General features: G+C 36.0%; 1 protein-coding gene across 1 annotated transcript; it reads left to right on the top strand.

Annotated features, from left to right (window-relative positions):
- The first annotated feature begins 16,771 nt into the window (after window positions 1-16,771).
- Window positions 16,772-17,735, top strand: LOC113431704 (vomeronasal type-2 receptor 26-like). Its single transcript, XM_026693987.2, has one exon. The coding sequence runs from the start codon at window positions 16,774-16,776 to the stop codon at window positions 17,671-17,673; it is 900 nt and encodes a 299-aa protein (XP_026549772.2). The 5' UTR covers window positions 16,772-16,773; the 3' UTR covers window positions 17,674-17,735.
- The last annotated feature ends 1,436 nt before the right edge of the window (window positions 17,736-19,171 follow it).

Raw genomic sequence — 19,171 nt, 5'->3', positions numbered from 1 at the left:
TGAGACACAGAGAGTCCAATTTGGTTGGAAATTGCTGTTCAACACATGGAATCCCAGTGTGACATTGTGTAAAATTCTTGGGCTTTTATTAATTGTCTCTATAGCAAATTGCAAGGCTAGAATATGCTGGTAGTTCTGAGTTATTACTCTGCAATGAGAAGATTGCCTTATTAATAATTAGATCTTGTAATCCCACAACTTCTGGAAGCAAAGTCATTCTACTGTTTAATTGTTCTCACTATCAGAAAAATTCTCCTTAGTTCTAGATTGCTTCTTTCCTTGATTAATTTCCATCCATACTTTCTTGTCTTGACTTCAGGTGCTTTGGATAATAGGTTGAACCCGTCTTCTTTGTGGCAGACCCTTAGATATTGGAACACTGCTACTATGTCACCAAGCCATAATATTCACCAAGTTTATCTATTCATATTATAAACATTTATATCTATTAATCTATTCAGATTATAAACATTTAGCTGTGGAAACAAAATATAATAAATGACAATTCCAACTCAGTGAATCTGTTGGCTGTCAGGCTTACCTCTTAGCTTCTTAAAATGTTTTGAAGGAACGATATTTAGTCCAATCCCTTGCAAATCCTAGCTGTAATGGAACTTTATTTCATCAGAAATAGTTGTTCCATTGTGTCTATTAAGCTTTTTCTTTTTCCTATCTGAGACTGAATGCACCAATTATCACATTAAACAAGAGGAAAACCTTCTACTCACCAATTCCACCCGCGTTTTCTACAACTTTGTAAACAACAAACTGAAGGACTCAGGGTCCATCCCACCCCTGAAAGGACCTAATGGTAAAGACTGCAACAATGACGCTATTAAAGCCAACATCTTTAACACATTCTTTGGCTCAGTATTTGTAAACAGCAATGGATCAAGCCCAGTACTTCCTAGTCAAACCACAGACAACTACAATGATCTAATACATATCAATTTTACAGAAGACAATGTTGAAAAAGCACTACGCAATCTAAAACCATCTCTATCTATTGGACCGGATGGAATATGTGCCTACTTCTTAAAAAAGCTATCCACTGCCATAGCAGAACCTCTAAGCATAATCTTTGAAAAATCTTTCAGGACCAGCTACTTGCCAAAACTATGGTCACAAGCCATAGTCATCCCCATCTTCAAAAAGGGAGACCCCAGCCTAGTTGAAAATTACAGACCAATCTCTTTATGCTGCGTCACCTGTAAAGTCATGGAATCAATTATTAACCAATCCATTATCCTCCACTTAGAGACAAACAATCTACTCTGTAATAAACAATTTGCTTTCAGAAAAAAACTATCCTGCAATCTACAACTCTTACACTGCAAAAACATATGGACTACACAACTCGATCAGGGCAAAGCAATAGATGCAGTCTACATAGACTTCTGTAAAGACTTTGATTCAGTGGTACACAACAAACTACTCCTAAAACTAAAATCTTACGGTATCTCTGGACAACTGCATAACTGGATAGAAGCATTCCTGTCAAACAGACAACAAATGGTCAAAATTGGGAGCGTCCTATCAAACCCTGTACCTATCAATAGTGGTGTCCCCCAAGGCAGTGTTCTAGGATCAACTCTCTTCATACTCTACATAAATGACCTCTGTGATCATATTAAGAGCAACTGCATTCTCTTTGCTGATGATGTAAAGCTATTCAACACCACAGACAATACTGCTACCCTTCAAAAAGACCTCAACTATGTATCAAAATGGTCAAACAAATGGCAACTTCAAATCTCAACAAATAAATGCTCTGTCTTACATATTGGCAAAAAAAATCAGAAAATAAAATACAAGCTAAATAGTCAAGACATTGTTGATGACAAAAACTTTGTCAGGGACCTTGGAGTAATCATCTCAAATGATCTTAGTGTAACTACATAGTCAAAAAGGCATTAAGAGTTGTTAACCTAATCTTATGTAGCTTTTTCTCTGGTAATATTACACTAACTAGAGCATACAAAACATTTGCTAGACCAATACTCGAATACAGCTCATCAGTCTGGAACCCATATTTTGTATCTAATATTAATACAGTTGAGAAAGTCCAGAAATATTTCACAAGAGTTCTCCATTCCTCTACTCATTGCAGAATACCTTATGCCTCCAGACTTGAAATTCTAGACCTAGAAAACCTAGAACTATTCCATCTTCGATCCGATCTAAGTATAGTATATAAAATCATACATTGCAATGTCCTACCTGTCAATGAATACTTCAGCTTCAACCATAACAATACAAGAGCAAACAATAGATTAATTGTTATTGCAGGAAATACAAATTCAGCAACAGAGTGGTCAATGTCTGGGATACTCTATCTGACTCTGTGATTTCTTCCCCAAACCCCAAAAACTTTAATCGTAGACTTTCTACTAGTGACCTTACCCCTTTCCCTGTAGGGGGCATGAATAAGCACACCAACGTGCCTACTGTCCCTGTCCTATTGTTTCTTTTATTTTTCTTATATGTATCCATGTATTCATAACTATATTTTTGCTTATACCTATTATCTTGTAAGCAATTGACAAACCAAATAAAATAAAATAAAAAAAAAGATAGAATGGGATGTTAATATAGATATGCTGATTATAGTCTATGCAGATTCAGTGGGGAGAACATTAATGTTAGAAGGATAGCCATGGGCCGCTGCCACCCAGCACTCAGTTTTGAAGGCACTCCTCAGCCAGGCACAGTTCCTGAATATGCAGCTGAAACCTGCCATCATCAGGCTTCTGTATTGTGTTCTGTATTGTGTTCGTTCTTCTGTATTGTGTTCTGTATTGTGTTCGTCAGATGAACACAATACAGAAGCCTGATGATGTCAGATGAGATTCTGCCAAAACATTGCTACAACTTTAAAAGCACAACTACAATGACATGGGAAAATTCCCGAACAAAGCTGAATACCATACATGTAAGTACCCGCGAAAACTTAAGAAAACAAATATATATAGTTCATATGGGGAATTAATAGCTGGATTTGATCTTATAAATTGGGTCACATTCCTCAATCAATCCTTCCAGAGAGTAAAAGTTGGAAGAGTAGCACCACGGGTTCTCCTGGGAAAGTATTCCCTATCTCTGAAAATGCTATTATATGGCACAACAATTTCAACCAGGTGATGTTCATCAAATGATATTTTTAAATTCTTTACTGAGACTTTAAAATGTAGAAATGATTGGAAAGAATTTACTTTAAGGTGAGGGGCAGAGAGGTAAAACCATCTCTTTTGGAATTTTATTTTTATTTTGGTGTAATTTCTGCAGCCACACTTATATCTTGTGCCAAATCATCATCAATGTGTAACCTGTAATACCAGGCACCAGGCTAGAAATCAAGAGACTGTGAGTTCAAGTCCCACTTTAATCACAAATCCAGCTTGATGACTTTGGACCAGTTCTTCTCTTTCAGCCCTGAGAAGGATGCAATGGCAAACCACTTCTGAAATCTTGCCAAGAGTACTGCACGGCAGTAGTGGGATTCAATTTTTTTTTTTACTACCAGTTCTGTGGGCATGGCTTGGTGGGCATGGCAGGGGAAGGATACTGTAAAATCTCCAGTCAGAGGTGGTATTTGCTGGTTCTCTGAACTACTCAAAATTTCTGCTACCAGTTCTCCAGAACTGCTCAGAACCTGCTGAATACCACCTCTGGTGCATGGGAAGTCCAGGTAATCACTGGGTAATAAGACTGATTCAAAAAGACCAAAAAAAAAAAAAAAGGAAAAGAAAAAAATGTTAGACCACACACAATTACAAAATGAATTTTCTGAATAGTGACATATGCTCATCTCTTCCATCTCCATTCAGATTCACCCTATTTCTCTGTGTAGTGACAATTGCCATTCTGGTTATAGTAAAACCAAGATTGAGGGGAAGCCATTTTGTTGTTATGATTGTCATTTATGTCCTGAAGGAAAGATTTCAAACCAAAATGGTAAGTGTTCCTATAGGTAAAGGTTCCCCTTGCATATACATGCTAGTCGTTTCTGGCTCTAGTGGGCAGTGCTCATTTCTATTACAAAGCTGAAGAGCCAGTGCTGTCCAAAGATATCTCCGTAATCATGTGGCCGATATGACTAAATACTGAAGGTGCACGGAACACTGTTATCTTCCCACCAAAGTGGTCCCTATTTTTCTACTTGCTTTCAAACTGCTAGATTGGCAGAAGCTGGGACAAGTAATTAGAGCTCACTCCGTTACGTGGTGCTAGAGATTTCAACCACCAAACTGCCAACTTTTCTGATCGACAAGCTCAGCATCTTATCCACTGAGCCTCTGCAACCCTTTCCGATAGGGAGAGTATTAATGCAGAACCCATTGCCTGAAAATAAAATATCCAATTCAGGGCTGCACACACATCCTATGCCATCGGCCTTTTTTTTTTTTCTTAACTCTTACCGATGCTTGTATTTATTTGTAGAATATATAACGTTTTGCAGTATGATATGCCATTGCAAAGTTATTGAAAAAGATTGTAAAGAAAGCTCAAGAGGTAGGAAATTACTCAATGGAAATACATTACACAACAATTAATGCTTGCAATACAATTTTTCAGATTTTTTTTTTTCAAAGATGAAATGACTAGAAATAATTTTCAGTGTTTCACATTCAAAGTCCAGTACAAATATAGAGATAATTGTTTCAGCTTGGAGGAAAATGGATGGCAGGGCAAAATTTTGTTGCTATTTTTTTTTAGAAATAATTTATTTATGTTTTACTTTCTTTTTATATCTTAATTTTTGTGTAATTTTTGTTTTTATAACCTACCTAATTTATGCAACAAAAGAAAAGAGGTTTTAGAAAGTATTTTTATCAACTTCTCAGGGACACCTTAAAGTTTGCTAAAACTTGACTGCTTTAACAAATCTATAAATGGTGGTTATTTTTAATGAAATTGGAGGAATAAAGATTGGTTGTGTTTCCTAATGCCTGTTGCTTTCATAGATATGGAGGACTGTTTTCAATGTCCAGAAGATCAGTATCCCAATGTGGATCAGAATCTGTGCCTTTCAAAAGGTATCAACTTTCTCTCATTTGAAGAGCCTTTGGGAATCACACTCACTCTTTTTGGCCTATTGTTTTCTTTCCTCACAGCTTGGGTGCTTTATATCTTTATTAAGTACCGTGAGACTCCCATTGTCAAAGCCAACAACCGGAACCTCAGCTACATTCTTCTCATTTCTCTTTTGTTTTGTTTCCTTTGTACTTTGCTATTTATTGGACAGCCCACAAAGCTTATGTGTCTCCTTCTACAAACAACCTTTGGCATCATCTTTTCAATAGCTGTTTCTTCAGTTTTGGCCAAGTCTATCATTGTGGTCCTTGCCTTCATGGCAACCACACCAGGAGATGGGATGAGAAAATGGTCTGGAAAGCAAATGGCCAGCGCCATTGTCCTCTCCTGCTCTTTTATTCAAGCTTTGATTTACACTGTGTGGTTGGTAACTGGTCCTCCCTTTCCAAATGTTGACATGTACTCCCTGATGGAAGAAATTATTCTGGAATGCAATGAAGGCTCTATCACCATGTTTTATGTTGTCCTGGGCTTTCTGGGCTTCCTGGCTACCATCAGCTTCACAGTGGCCTTCCTGGCCAGGAATCTGCCTGACAGTTTCAATGAAGCCAAGTTTATCACGTTGTTATAATGTTACATATTATAACAGCCACCTGAATAGCCTTTGCGCAGGTATGGAAAACACCAAATACCCCTAATGAAGAACTAATAATACACAAAGTAACAGAAAGTGCTGAGATGAATATGCTAACAATGAAATTGAAAGAAAAAGACGACTCTGAATTCTTTACAATTTGGAACAATTGGTATAAATGGCTAACAAACAGAACCAAGAATTGAGACAAAAATGTTAATTGAAACAACCCTTAAGAAAGTAAAATAAAATTTTGTAAATTATATAAAGATATAAGAATAGTAATTATAGCTAAAGATATTATTTAATAGTAGATAAACACATTATATTGCAATATGATATTTAAATCAAAATCTTGTATAGATGCCAAGAACGTTGTTGATACCATGATGTTTTACGATGTAAAAAAAAGAAAAGAAAATTAATAAAAATTATTTTTAAAAAAACCTGAATTTCTCCTCTTACTAAATACGGCAAAATTTGACATCATATTTGTCTGAAACATGGCTTAATACATCTCTCCCTGACTCCATTACCTCAGGAAGAGACTATCATGTTTACTGATCCAAACATGAAATCCGTAGAGGAGGTGGTGTTGCTATCTTGTATAAAAATTCCTTACATCTAAAAACCATTCAAGTTACCCAAGAGCTTGCTCTTCCAGAGACCATTATCTGTGAACTTGCCTTAAATAGCACATTTCGGTTCTTACTATGTTACAGAGCCCCTGATTATGACATTGAACATGTAAACAAGCTGTAAACCCCAGCCTAGTTGAAAATTACAGACCAATCTCCTTATGCTGCATCACCTGTAAAGTCATGGAATCAATTATTAATCAATCCATTATCCTCCACTTAGAGACAAACAACCTACTCTCTAATAAACAATTTGGTTTCAGGAAAAAACTATCCTGTAATCTGCAACTCTTATACTGCAAAAACATATGGACTACACAATTCGATCAGGGCAAAGCAATAGACACAATCTCCATAGATTTCTGTAAAGACTTTGATTCAGTGGTACACGACAAACTACTACTAAAACTAAAATCTTATGGTTTCTCTGGACATCTACATAACTGGATAGAAGCATTCCTGTCAAACAGACAACAAATGGTCAAAATTGGGAGTGTCCTATCAAATTCTGTACCTGTCAACAGTGGTGCCCCCCAAGGCAGTGTTCTAGGACCAACTCTTTTCATACTCTACATAAATGACCTCTGTGATCATATTAAGAGCAACTGTGTTCTCTTCACTGATGATGTAAAACTATTCAACACCACAGACAATACTGCTACCCTCCAAAAAGACCTTGACTATGTATCAGAATGGTGAATCAAATGGCAACTTCAAATCTCAACAAATAAACGCTCTGTCTTACATATTGGCAAAAAAAATCAGAAAATAAAATACAAGCTAAATAATCAAGACCTTGTTGAGGATCCAAACTTTGTCAGGGACCTTGGAGTACTCATCTCTAATGATCTAAGTGCTAGAGCCCACTGTAACTACATAGCCAAAAAGGTGTTAAGAGTTGTTAATCTAATCCTACATAGCTTCTTCTCTGGTAATATCACACTACTAACTAGAGCATACAAAACTTTTGCCAGATCTATACTTGAATACAGCTCATCAGTCTGGAACCCATATCATGTATCTGATATTAACACAACTGAAAAATCCAGAAATATTTCACAAGAAGAGTTCTCCGCTCCTCTACTCATTGCAGAATATCTTATGTAACCAGACTTGAAACTCTAGACCTAGAAAACCTAGAACTATGCCGCCTTCGGTCCGATCTAAATATAGTATATAAAATCGTACATTGCAATGTCCTACCTGCAAATGAATACTTCAGCTTCAATCATAACAATACAAGAGCACACAATAGATACAAACTCAAGGTTAACCAAACCAAACTTGACTGCAGAAAATACGACTTCAGCAACACAGTGGTCAATGTTTGGAATATTCTACCTGATTCTGTACCCAAACCCCAAAAACTTTAAACTTAGACTGTTTACTATTGACCTCACCCACTTCCTAAGAGGCCTGTAGGGGGCGTGCATAAGCGCACCAATTGTGCCTACCTTCCCTGTCCTATTGTTTCTTTTTATTTTTCTTATAAGTATCTATCTCATGTATTCAAAATATGTTTATTCTTATACCTGTATCTTGTAAGTGATTGACAAATCAAATAAATACTAAATCAAATTTATTTTTCAGCTAGCATAATATTTAATTCAGATAATATGTATCCTTTTCCATTTAGTTATTTTAATACTTCTAACTCACTGAATGGAAAAAAAATCTAAATAAAGCTAAATAAAACACATATTAATATGGGGGGCCACCAGAGTCTCTGGACCATCAGAATGTGTCAGAATGGTATAATCTCCCAAAAAAACTCCTCTCTCTTGCTTCCATCAAAAATGCCTTCATCCTTTATTGGTATAGTATTCTTGTTAAATAGAAATGGGAAAGCTTTTAACTATTTGTAGACCTGTTATATAAAGGGCAGGAGAATTTATCATTTTTTCAGCATCCAGCTGGGGTGGTTTCTTTCTGTTTAATGTTAAATGGATTTGATATTTGGGTTATTTTTTCCTTTTTTAAACACTATATTTTGTTTTTGAGTAGGGAATGGAATAGAAGAGAACAGAACAAAATAGAATAGAGTAGAATTTTTTTTAGCCAAGTGTGATTAGACACACAAGAAGATGTCTCTGGTGCATAAGCTCTCAGTGTATATACAAAAAAAAAAAAACATAAAGTGTACATACAAGAATAAATCATGATCAGGACACTAAATAATCAATCAACATAAATCATTCTAGGATACAAAATAAAACAATTAATATAAAAGGTAAGATATAAAAAAACAAAGTTATAGTCATAAGCTGGTTTAATGGTCATTGCCTGCACATGATGCATCTGGCTTGCGAGCTACTGGTTTGACACCCCTGCCCTATATAGCATCAACTAGAAGGAAGTCACTGAAACAGTTTATGTCCAGGATTTGAGCGGTATGTAGATATTTTCACAGCCCAATTGTTGTTGTTGTTATTGGATGTATTTTTTTTCCATTTTCCATTTTATTCTTTTGGATAAAACAAAATAAATATATTGAAGAAATATCTTCATCCTAAGCCAAAACAAAGGACTCTTTTCTTGATCTCAAGAACAGATATTGACCTCAAGTATATATACTATTGGCATTTTGGAAATATCTTGCACTAAAGTCATTTAGTATAATAAATATTATCACTATCTGTTTGATACATGTTGCAAGTAACAGGACAACCCAGAATATGGAATGCCTCTTTGACAAAGGATTTTTGGATATCATCCTCTTGATGAAAACTATTACGGTTATTTCATTGCAAAAGTATAGTGGACAATGTTTTCACCAGTGATGTTGCAAGGAAGTCAGTTTCCATGGGTGATTATTTCCTCTGTAATTATCAAAGCAAACATAATTTATTCTACACCACAGATCAACAATGTTAATAGGTATCGAGACAGACACATTTCATCTGTCTATTTCACAATTGTTCAGAGAAGTCTTCAAAAATAAGTTAACTGAAATCAGTGTGTCTGATTTAAATATCAAAGGAAATATACATATTTTGGAATCTAGGTGGATGATGTAAATGCAAGATGATGGTGGTTGTGGCATTGGTTGTAGTAACATTGACATTTCAAATTGTTCAGATCAGGTCTTCTGTGAAATGTCCCATGAGCCATCCTCTTTCTATTCTTCACAAATACTATTATCCTGGTGACTTTACCGTTGGTGGCATTCTTTCTCAGATTTATGTATTTTCCAATCTGTTAAACTTTAAAGAAGATCCTTCTTCTGGAGTATATGATTTCAAAAAGTAAGGTAGACCATATTTTCAATTGGTTTGGAACCACATTATACCCCCAGCAAGCCAGCCTAACTAACACTGATATTGATTTCTCTGAATTCTTAGGTGACATATTTGCAATACTGTCTTTCTAAGAAACTCTTCATTTTTCCTTTCCACAGTCATTATGTTTATGAAATCAAAATGGAGATTTTCATGAAGGCATCAATATATATATATATATATATAGGCTATTTATGATGATCACATATGTTAACCATGTCTTATTTTATATAGCTGTTGTGTCATGGAAATATTGCATTGAGCAACAACAATGGAGCATGTGTCTTAGGCTTCATGTATTGTTGAGAAGAGATTCCACTGACTAGAGTGAGAGTTAAATATTTTCCAATCTATTAAACTTTGAAGAAAATCCTTCTTCTGAAGTACTTAATTTCATCACATAAGATTTTTCTTTGGTTTGAAAGCACATTATATCCTTAGCGAGTCAGACTATCTAGCACTGGTATTAATTGTTCTGAATTCTTATGAGATTCTATTTTCTCCAATATTCATTTTTAAACCCTTGGATTATAGGGAGAGGACATCTTCTGAAATTTGATCACCAAAATTATATCTAGAATAAATCTAGCAGCAATCCAGAGAGCCAGCTGTATTGATAATATAAACAGTTAAAAATGTACTATAAACCAAGTCCAGCTAATCATTTCTTGGTTTAATTATGCATACATTGTCTAATTTAATTTGGATTGGTGTAATTTTCCTATATATTGTGCTGGTATTCACTTCTTTGGTATTATATAAATGTCATTTGATTTTTAAAAGTGCTCATATGAAATGCTGCAAATAAATTATCTTGAGACAGTTCTCTATAGAAATGCTTCATGAAAAATTGTACTAAATTTCCCCCCATTTAAAGCTTTATATTTCCATTGATTCTTGTCCAAGTCCTTTCTAGTCAATTTTTTGTCCTTTTGGAAAACCATAACACAGAATTATCTCTGTCAAGACAGCTTTTGAGCTCAGACTCTCAAAGCCAAGGAGTTAGAGATAAAGCCACAATTCAGCAATAGGTGTATGATATGGGTCTCAAGTATTTCCCCATGGTCTAGGTGTTGGCAGGATAATAAAAAGATACCTTTAGGCTGGAAAATTACCTATCCAATATAATCTGTTCAATTTGCCATATTTCTTACCATACTGATTTCTTTCCACAAGAAAGATTTTTATATTAGTAACTGTGGAAAAAATATTTTGCCTTACATCCTTTTGGCACATGTGACTGATCACAATAAAGTTCTAGAAAAATGTATGTACCCATTACACAAACAACTTCAATAGTGATCTTTGAAGATGTTTGAAAAGTAACATCCATAGGACTACAAATGTTTAAAATTGATTTGGATTCTCTGTGGTGACCAAGAATTCTTTCACAAATATTGATATTTTGATATTGATATTCAAATATTTATTTAGAAGTTTTCTTTTCTATTCACCCTTGTGGCATGGAAATGCAACCTAGCTAATAGCAATTCATGTATTTTATTCATTTCTTAAAATGTGGTCCCTGGGTATATTTTTTCATTTTTATTACAGCGTATTAACTCACAACTACCAACATATTCTGGTGTTGCAATTTGCAATTGAAACAATTAACAAAAATCCAAGAATCTTGCCTAATGTCTCTTTGGGATTCCATGTGTTGAACAGCAATTTTCATGCTAGGTGGACTTATCGGGCCTCAGTGGAACTTCTTTCTACACGGGGAAGATTTATCCCAAACTATAAGTGTGATATCCAGACCAATATAGTGACTGTTATTGGTGGTCCTAATAGTAATGTCTGTCTTTTCATGGCAAGCATTCTATGCATCTATAAAATTCCACAGGTGAATTGGCCTCATTCAAAGAACAATTGAAAAGAGTGGTTTTGGTTTGTTTTCAATTTTGAATATGCTTTTGCCATTATTTAGAAAATAAATGTCTTTTTTTAGTAGAAGAAGAGACAGAGATGTCTTCTGAAGTAAAAACTTTTAAGCTTTATTACAGTTTTGATTCAGTGAATGAAACAGTGTTCCAATCAGGGATGGTATTCAGCCAGTTCTGACTGGTTCTCCTGAACTGGTAGCAGAAATTTTGAGTAGTTCAGAGAACTGGTTGGCCCCTCCCCCATCTATTCACTGCTTCCTGAGCCCCAGCTGATCAAAGCCCAGCTGATTAGCTGCGTCTTCTTTTGTTCCCCTGCACAGGAAAGCGAATCTGGAAAGCAGGTTAGTGGGGTGGGGAGGGAATGGGGATTTTGCAGTAATCTTTCCCTGGAGTAGGGTGGGAATGGAGAGTTTGCAGTATCCTTCCCTAGAAGTGGGGAAGGAATGAGGATTTTGCAGTATCCTTCCCCTGCCAGGTCCACCAAGCCAGGCCCACAGAACAGGTAGTAAAAAGAAATTGAATAACACTACTGGTTCCAATATTTTAGGGGTGTCACAAAGAAGAGGGGGTCAAGCTATTTTTGTCAACTAGAAGGCAAGACAAGAAGCAATGGTTGGAAATTAATCAAGGAGAGAAGCCACCTAGAATTAAGGAAAAAATTCCTGATCATTACAACAGTAAACAAGTGGAATGCCTTGCTTTTAGAAGTTGTGGTTTTTAAGAAAAGGTTAGGAAGCCTTTTGTATGAAATGGTATAGGATCTCCTGCTTGAGTAGGGGGCTGGATTAAAAGACCCCCAACATCCCTACTAATTTTATTATTATCTAATTTTATTATTCTATATTGTGAATCTGTAATTCACTTACAGATTAATATATTTATACCACTATAATTATACATTTTGAAAGATGTAAAAAGCTCATAAACTTTCATTATAAAGAGGAAACCATATAAATACAAGCAATATTAAAAACACTAACTAACAAATTATAAGAAATAAATGATGGCATTTTCTCAGTTAATGAAAACTTCATCGTGACTTGTCCTCAAAGTATGACAAAAGTGGAGAAAAGAGGAAGCAGAGGAAGACTCTTCCATAGAGCAGGGATTATCATGGGGAGATTACTTCTCCTGTCTGAGATCAGAATAGTGGAGGAGAAACATTTTTTTCCTGGTAGAGTAAGCCATGATGGTTGATCCTAGTGGAAGAAAGCAATCCTAAAGACCAAACCTTATAGGTTTATCCCAAAATACTAATACAACTTAAATGTATTCTATCCTGGAATCTACATCCACAATTATAATTAGTATTTATTTTTTTTAGTTTGCCTATGGTTCAGCTACAATGTTGAATGACAAATCCCAGGGAATTTTCCTTCATCAGCTATTCCCAAATCTTGACCATCAGTATAATGGGATTCTCCAGCTATTGCTACATTTCCAGTGGACATGGATTGGTGTTATATATATAGATGATGACACTGGAGAGAGTTTTGTGGAAAACACATTGCCCATTTTTTGCCCAGGAAGGTATCTGCTTTGATTTTGCAAAAAAATTTCCACAAGTAGGTTTTTCCTCAGAAATGAACTCAATAGCATTGGAAGGACTGGAGATCATAAACGTTGTTATGCAAAGGACAGCCAAAGTAATAATTGTATTAGGTGAAATTCAAAGTATCATGATTTTAAGAATGATGCTTCAGTTCTCCAAATTTCATGAAATACAAATGAAAGCCAAAGTATGGATTTTCACTGCCCAAATGGATTTCACATCTCTTCCACTGCTACGGAGTTGGGACATGGATTTCATCCATGGGGCTCTCTCCTTTGCAGTTCACACCAAAGACATTTTCAGCTTCCAGCAATTCCTTCGACTGAGAAAGCTTCCATCAGAAGAGGAAGATGGTTTCTTCAGGGACTTCTGGGAAGAGGCATTCCAATGCTCTTTCTCTCATTCCAAAGTAGAAACAAAGTCAGGGGGACTCTGCACTGGAGAGGAAAAGTTAGAAACCCTTCCTGGGTCTGTTTTTGAAACAAGCATGACCAGCCACAGCTATAGCCTCTATAATGCTGTTCATGCAGTGGCAGAAGCCTTGCATGCTATGCATTCCTGGACAGTGAACAACAGAGCAATCCAGGAAAGAGGAAGAAGGGAGCTTTTCAATCAACAACCATGGAAGGTAACTTCTTATGTCTACTAATGCAGGAAAGCCCATTTCCTCTTGGTCCCTAGCAATACTGCCCAGCTGAATCATAACATTCCATGTTGATATCACAATGTAAAGCCTAGTATCCTTAGGGTATTGATTATATTGTTCTCCACATGGTAGGCAATATATTCTAGGAGCTTCATATAAATTTTAAAGACTAGAAAATAGAAATGAGATGAAAAAAATGTGGAGCACTCCAGAAATTGGTGCATACACTTCCTCCTCTTCATTACTAAAGGAATCAATTCTCCATAAAATAGTTCCTCCAATCCCCCACTTCCATAGGAAGGCTAGATGGAAAAAATATCTATATTAGCACAGGTCACAAGACATCTAAGAGAATCAGGAAGAGTTTCATTCAGGTTTAGACAAACCTTATAGATTACAATGACTAATGCAAAATCTATTTAACATCCAGATTTGGATGGAATGATGGGTTTGTGGCTACAGCTAAGACTTGGTGAATCCTTCATTAATTCTAGCTCTGGCTTCAGTACAAAGTCAGTCTCTTGGGCCAGAAACTTTCTCTCAGCCCTGGAAACCAGGCCACTTCCAAAATCTTGCCAACAAAACTTCAGAGACTTGTCACCAGGAGTCCACTGACTTGAAGTCTCACTTACACAAACTAAACAAACATTTCTATTTCTCTTTCTTTCTTTCTTTCTTTCTTTCTTTCTTTCTTTCTTTCTTTCTTTCTTTCTTTCTTTCTTTCTTTCTTTCTTTCTTTCTTTCTTTCTTTCTTTCTTTCTTTCTTTCTCTCTCTCTCTCTCTCTCTCTCTCTCTCTCTCTCTCTCTCTCTCTCTCTCTCTCTCTCTTTCCTTCTAACCATATTCATTTCTGTCCTAAGTGTATCTTTAAATGGGTTCAAAATCATAGAGGGAAAACAAATGCAATCCTACAAAAGATGCAGCAACATGCTGGAAGTATATGGCAAGGTATGGCAACAGCCATGACTGACATATTAACATTATTCTAGATGTATCAATAAGCATTGTCCCTTGAGTTGATTCAATTCACTATTTTGAGAAAGATAAATCTTTCCCTAGGAATGCATTGTATTTTCATCTCTTTATTTATATCTCTGTTAATAGGTTCAGTTTCTCAGAGCCATTTAATTGAGCTAATGACATAGAAAGCATTGTATTACACCACTTAGACACCTCAAGGCACATCAGAAACTAAAGAGAGAGATCCAAAGAGGAAGAGAACAAATGTCTATCATAATAGGTCAACAATATTTGAATTTTATATATGTACAATAATATAACTCTAAAAACTATTTTTAAACTTTTTATTTCTGGAGCTCTTGTCCTTCTTATTTTTCTTCCCATTCCAATTTAGCTGCACCACTATTTGAAAACCAATTCATTTAACAATAGTGTTGGAGAAACCTTCACCTTTAGTTCACATGGGGAATTAATAGCTGGATTTGATCTTATAAATTGGGTCACATTTCCCAATCAATCCTTCCAGAGAATAAAAGTTGGAACAGTGGGTTCCCCTGGAAAAGTATTCACCATCTCTGAAGATACCATTATATGGCCCAACAATTTCAAACAGGTGATATTCAACGCAGGATTTCTTCAACTATCTTCTGAAACTTGAAAACATAAAAGGAATGAGAAAAAAAAATTCTGTACAAGTGAAGGGGTACTTTTTTACAATATTATTGTAATTATTGCAGCTGCACTTACAACTTATGCCAAGGTGTCATCAATGTAAAATATGACTGAAGAGACCCATTTTGATATATTAGTTAAGGTACCTGGCTTGAAATCAGTAGACTGTGAGTTCTACTGTAGTTCCAATTTAGGCATAAAGCCAGTTGGGTGAGTTTGGGCTAGTCCCTCTCTCTCAACCCTGAAAAGGAGGCAATGGCAGACTACTTCTGAAATTTTACATAGAGAAGTGCACAGATTTGTCCATGCAGTCACCAGGTGAAAACACTGCCTCTGAGCAAAAACAAAAAAACAAAAAGAAAACAGGTTAGACTCCCAAAATTACAAATTGATTTTTCTGAATAGTAACATATGATCAGCTCTTCCATTTCCACACAGGTTCGCCCCATTTCTCTGTGTAATGGCAATTGCCATTCTGGCTATAGTAAAAATAAGATTGAGGGGAAACCATTTTGCTGCTATGATTGCCATTCATGTCCTGAAGGGAAGATTTCAAACCAAAATGGTAAGCATTCCTATATGCAATTATTCAGGTACAGTACATATACACCTCTAGCATATTTATATAATTAACATGTATTTAAGAAAACAATTCTAAACCTTATCAACTGTATTGATAAAATTTCCTCTTCGATATCCCTTGTCTGGAAAAAAATTCAATTCAATTACCAAACAACAACACACATCAACATTTCACTGAAAACCAAATGTAGAATTTTCCTTTAAAATTCTAATTATGAAATGAGAGATAGAAAGATAGAGAGAGTGATGATATAGATAGATAGATAGATAGATAGATAGATAGATAGATAGATAGATAGATAGATAGATAGATAGATAGAGACAGACAAATAGACAGAGAGAATAGACAGTAAATAGATTTATTTGTAAATAATGGAAACCACATAAATATTTTAAATTCTAGCTTCCAACAATTCTAAGAGTGTATGGCCTGTCCAGTCAGATGGATGTCAAGTGATGGAAGAATGTAGGTTCTTTAGATTCAGCTTTGTATATAAGGCATTTAATATAAGCATCTATTTATTTTCTAACCATCCAATGTGAAGGACAGCAACTAATAGATAAAAATAGAACAATACAAATAAACCATTTGTGGGAATATTTATTTATTCATTAAATTATGAAAATATTCTGTTTTCCATATTCTCCTACATAGCAAAGGAAAGAAATGCAATTAAAAATAAAATATTGTTTACTGTTATTATTGGGAGAGAAGAAGGTTGAACGAAGCACATGGTTGCTATAGTGAAGCCAGGTTCCCTTAAATGGTGTCATCCAAACTGTAGAGTAACTCCTATTTATCTGGCACTTCCTCTCCCATTTCAGGATTTAACTCAGTTTAAGAGATTGCACTCAAAGATTGTGTTTCCTAAAGCATCTTTCTTTCACAGACATGGAAGACTGCTTTCAATGTCCAGAAGGTCAGTATCCCAATGTGGAACAGAATCTGTGCCTTCTGAAAGGCATTAGCTTCCTCTCATTTGAAGAACCTTTGGGAATTACCCTCATGGTTTGCGCTTTTTCATTTTCTTTCCTCACAGCTTTTGTGCTTCACCTTTTCGTTAAGTACCGTGAAACTCCCATTGTCAAAGCCAACAACCGGAACCTCAGCTACATTCTTCTCATTTCTCTTTTGTTTTGTTTCCTTTGCGCTTTGCTATTTATTGGACAGCCCACAAAGCTTGTGTGTCTCCTTCGACAAACAACCTTTGGCATCATTTTCTCAATAGCCATTTCTTCAGTTTTGGCCAAGACCATCATTGTGGTCCTTGCCTTCATGGCAACCACACCAGGAGGTGGGATGAGAAAATGGTCTGGAAAGCAAATGGCCAGCACCATTGTCCTCTCCTGCTCTTTTATTCAAGCTTTGATTTACACTGTGTGGTTGGTAACTAGTCCTCCCTTTCCAAATGTTGACATGCACTCCCTGATGGAAGAAATTATTCTGGAATGCAATGAAGGCTCTATCACCATGTTTTACATTGCCTTGGGCTTTCTGGGCTTTCTGGCTACCATCAGCTTCACAGTGGCCTTCTTGGCCAGGAATCTGCCTGACAGTTTCAATGAAGCCAAGTTTATCACCTTCAGCATGTTGGTCTTCTGCAGTGTCTGGGTGTCTTTTGTTCCAACTTATTTAAGCACAAAGGGCAAATACATGGTGGCCGTGGAGATTTTTTCCATCTTGGCCTCCACTGCTGGTTTACTGCTCTGCATCTTTTCCCCTAAATGTTATATAATTGTTGTGAGGCCTGAATTGAATAACAAGGAACAGCTAAGAAGACGAAAGTCATAGCCAAAAAGTAGTTTATTTGAGGGGTCCCCAACCCCCAGGCTGTGGTCCACTACTAGTCTATGAGTTGTTCCAAACTGGGCTGCGGAAGTGGTGCAAGCATTTGTGTTTGTGCATCCCCACTTACACGACCAGTGGCTGAGTGGGGATGTATATGCTACATTTGCCTTAACAGTGTGCACATGTGCCCACTGCTCATGCAAATGGAGCTGCACATGAATGCTGGCTGTCTGGCTGCTCTTAAGGAACCATTCTCTCCCCCCAACAAAGCTGGAAAACTTGGGGAACTCTTGTTTGTTTTATTATAATCATCAACAATATCTTGTGTTATAAGCATTGTAGTTTATCAGCTGTTTACAGTAAAAAATATACAAATGTCAGATTGCTATTAAAACAATTGTATTAGTAAACAAAATAAAGAAAACTAAAATGTGTGTGTTTTATAATTAATAGTTAAATTTAAGACTTCAAACATGTTAGAAAGATGTATTGGAAGAATCACAATGTATGAAAAAACCTGACTCTGGGGAACTTTTGAAAAGAACTTATGTAGATAAGAAGTGTTGAGGTGCTATACAAGGATACATATTAACAGATTCCCTGAAATTTAAATGACTTCAAATGTAAGATTTTATCTAGAAATTAATTTTCAGCTAGCATAATATTTAGATACTACACATCCTTTATTTTAATACTTCTAGCCTAGTAAATGGCTTGTATTTGATATATATATAATAAAATATACATACTATAGATGTAAGTATAGCTCTAGTTTCATTTATAATAATATTTAATCTAAAATATATATTGTAGCTGTGTATAAAGCACATAAAAATCCCAACAATAAAAAAATGAAGAGAAATTAGAAACTCTTCTGAAGTATGTTTTGAAATAAGCATGACTGAAGACTACATGGTAATCAGATCATGAGAAGTCCATTTCAGTTGGACATGTTGTCCACCCCTGAAGCTGATCTGACCAAAGCCATTTTGTCACTTCAGTGTTGCCACACTGGAGCTGAGAGAGATAGGGAGGGGGAGATAGCTGGATACAGATAGCTGGAGTTTTGTAGCCAAAACAAAATACTTTCTCTTGGGAACCAAGGACATTCTCATACCTGGTCAGAGAGAGGAGGGGTGATATTACCCAGCAACCAGACAGCACCTCGATTGGACCATGTGACTGTTTGTTTGGGGAGATTTACTTTTAATTAGGTGAAAATTGCAGGAACATTTAGAGTCAGTTTTCATCAGATCTGTGCCAATAGATATCTGTGCCAATAGATATACCTAATAAAACTATTATTTGAGGAATTTTCCTGCCTTGGAGTTTTGTTTGCTATATGTGCGTCACTTGGAACCCAAACACATTTATCCTATCATGCTCCAAGTAGTCACCTACCACAGTGGTCCCCAATCTTTCTGGCTTTGCAGACCAGTGGGGGAGGGACAGTGGCAAGTAAGCACACATGCACACACAGCTCCATTTGCATAAGCAGCAG

Source organism: Notechis scutatus, chromosome Z (genome assembly GCF_049901735.1).
Source record: "Notechis scutatus isolate UNSWTSFEM ecotype Mainland chromosome Z, rNotScu1.2, whole genome shotgun sequence".
Lineage (NCBI taxonomy): Eukaryota > Metazoa > Chordata > Lepidosauria > Squamata > Elapidae > Notechis > Notechis scutatus.
The sequence above is the reverse complement of the archived record's forward strand: the minus strand, read 5'-3'. Positions and strand labels throughout refer to the sequence as shown.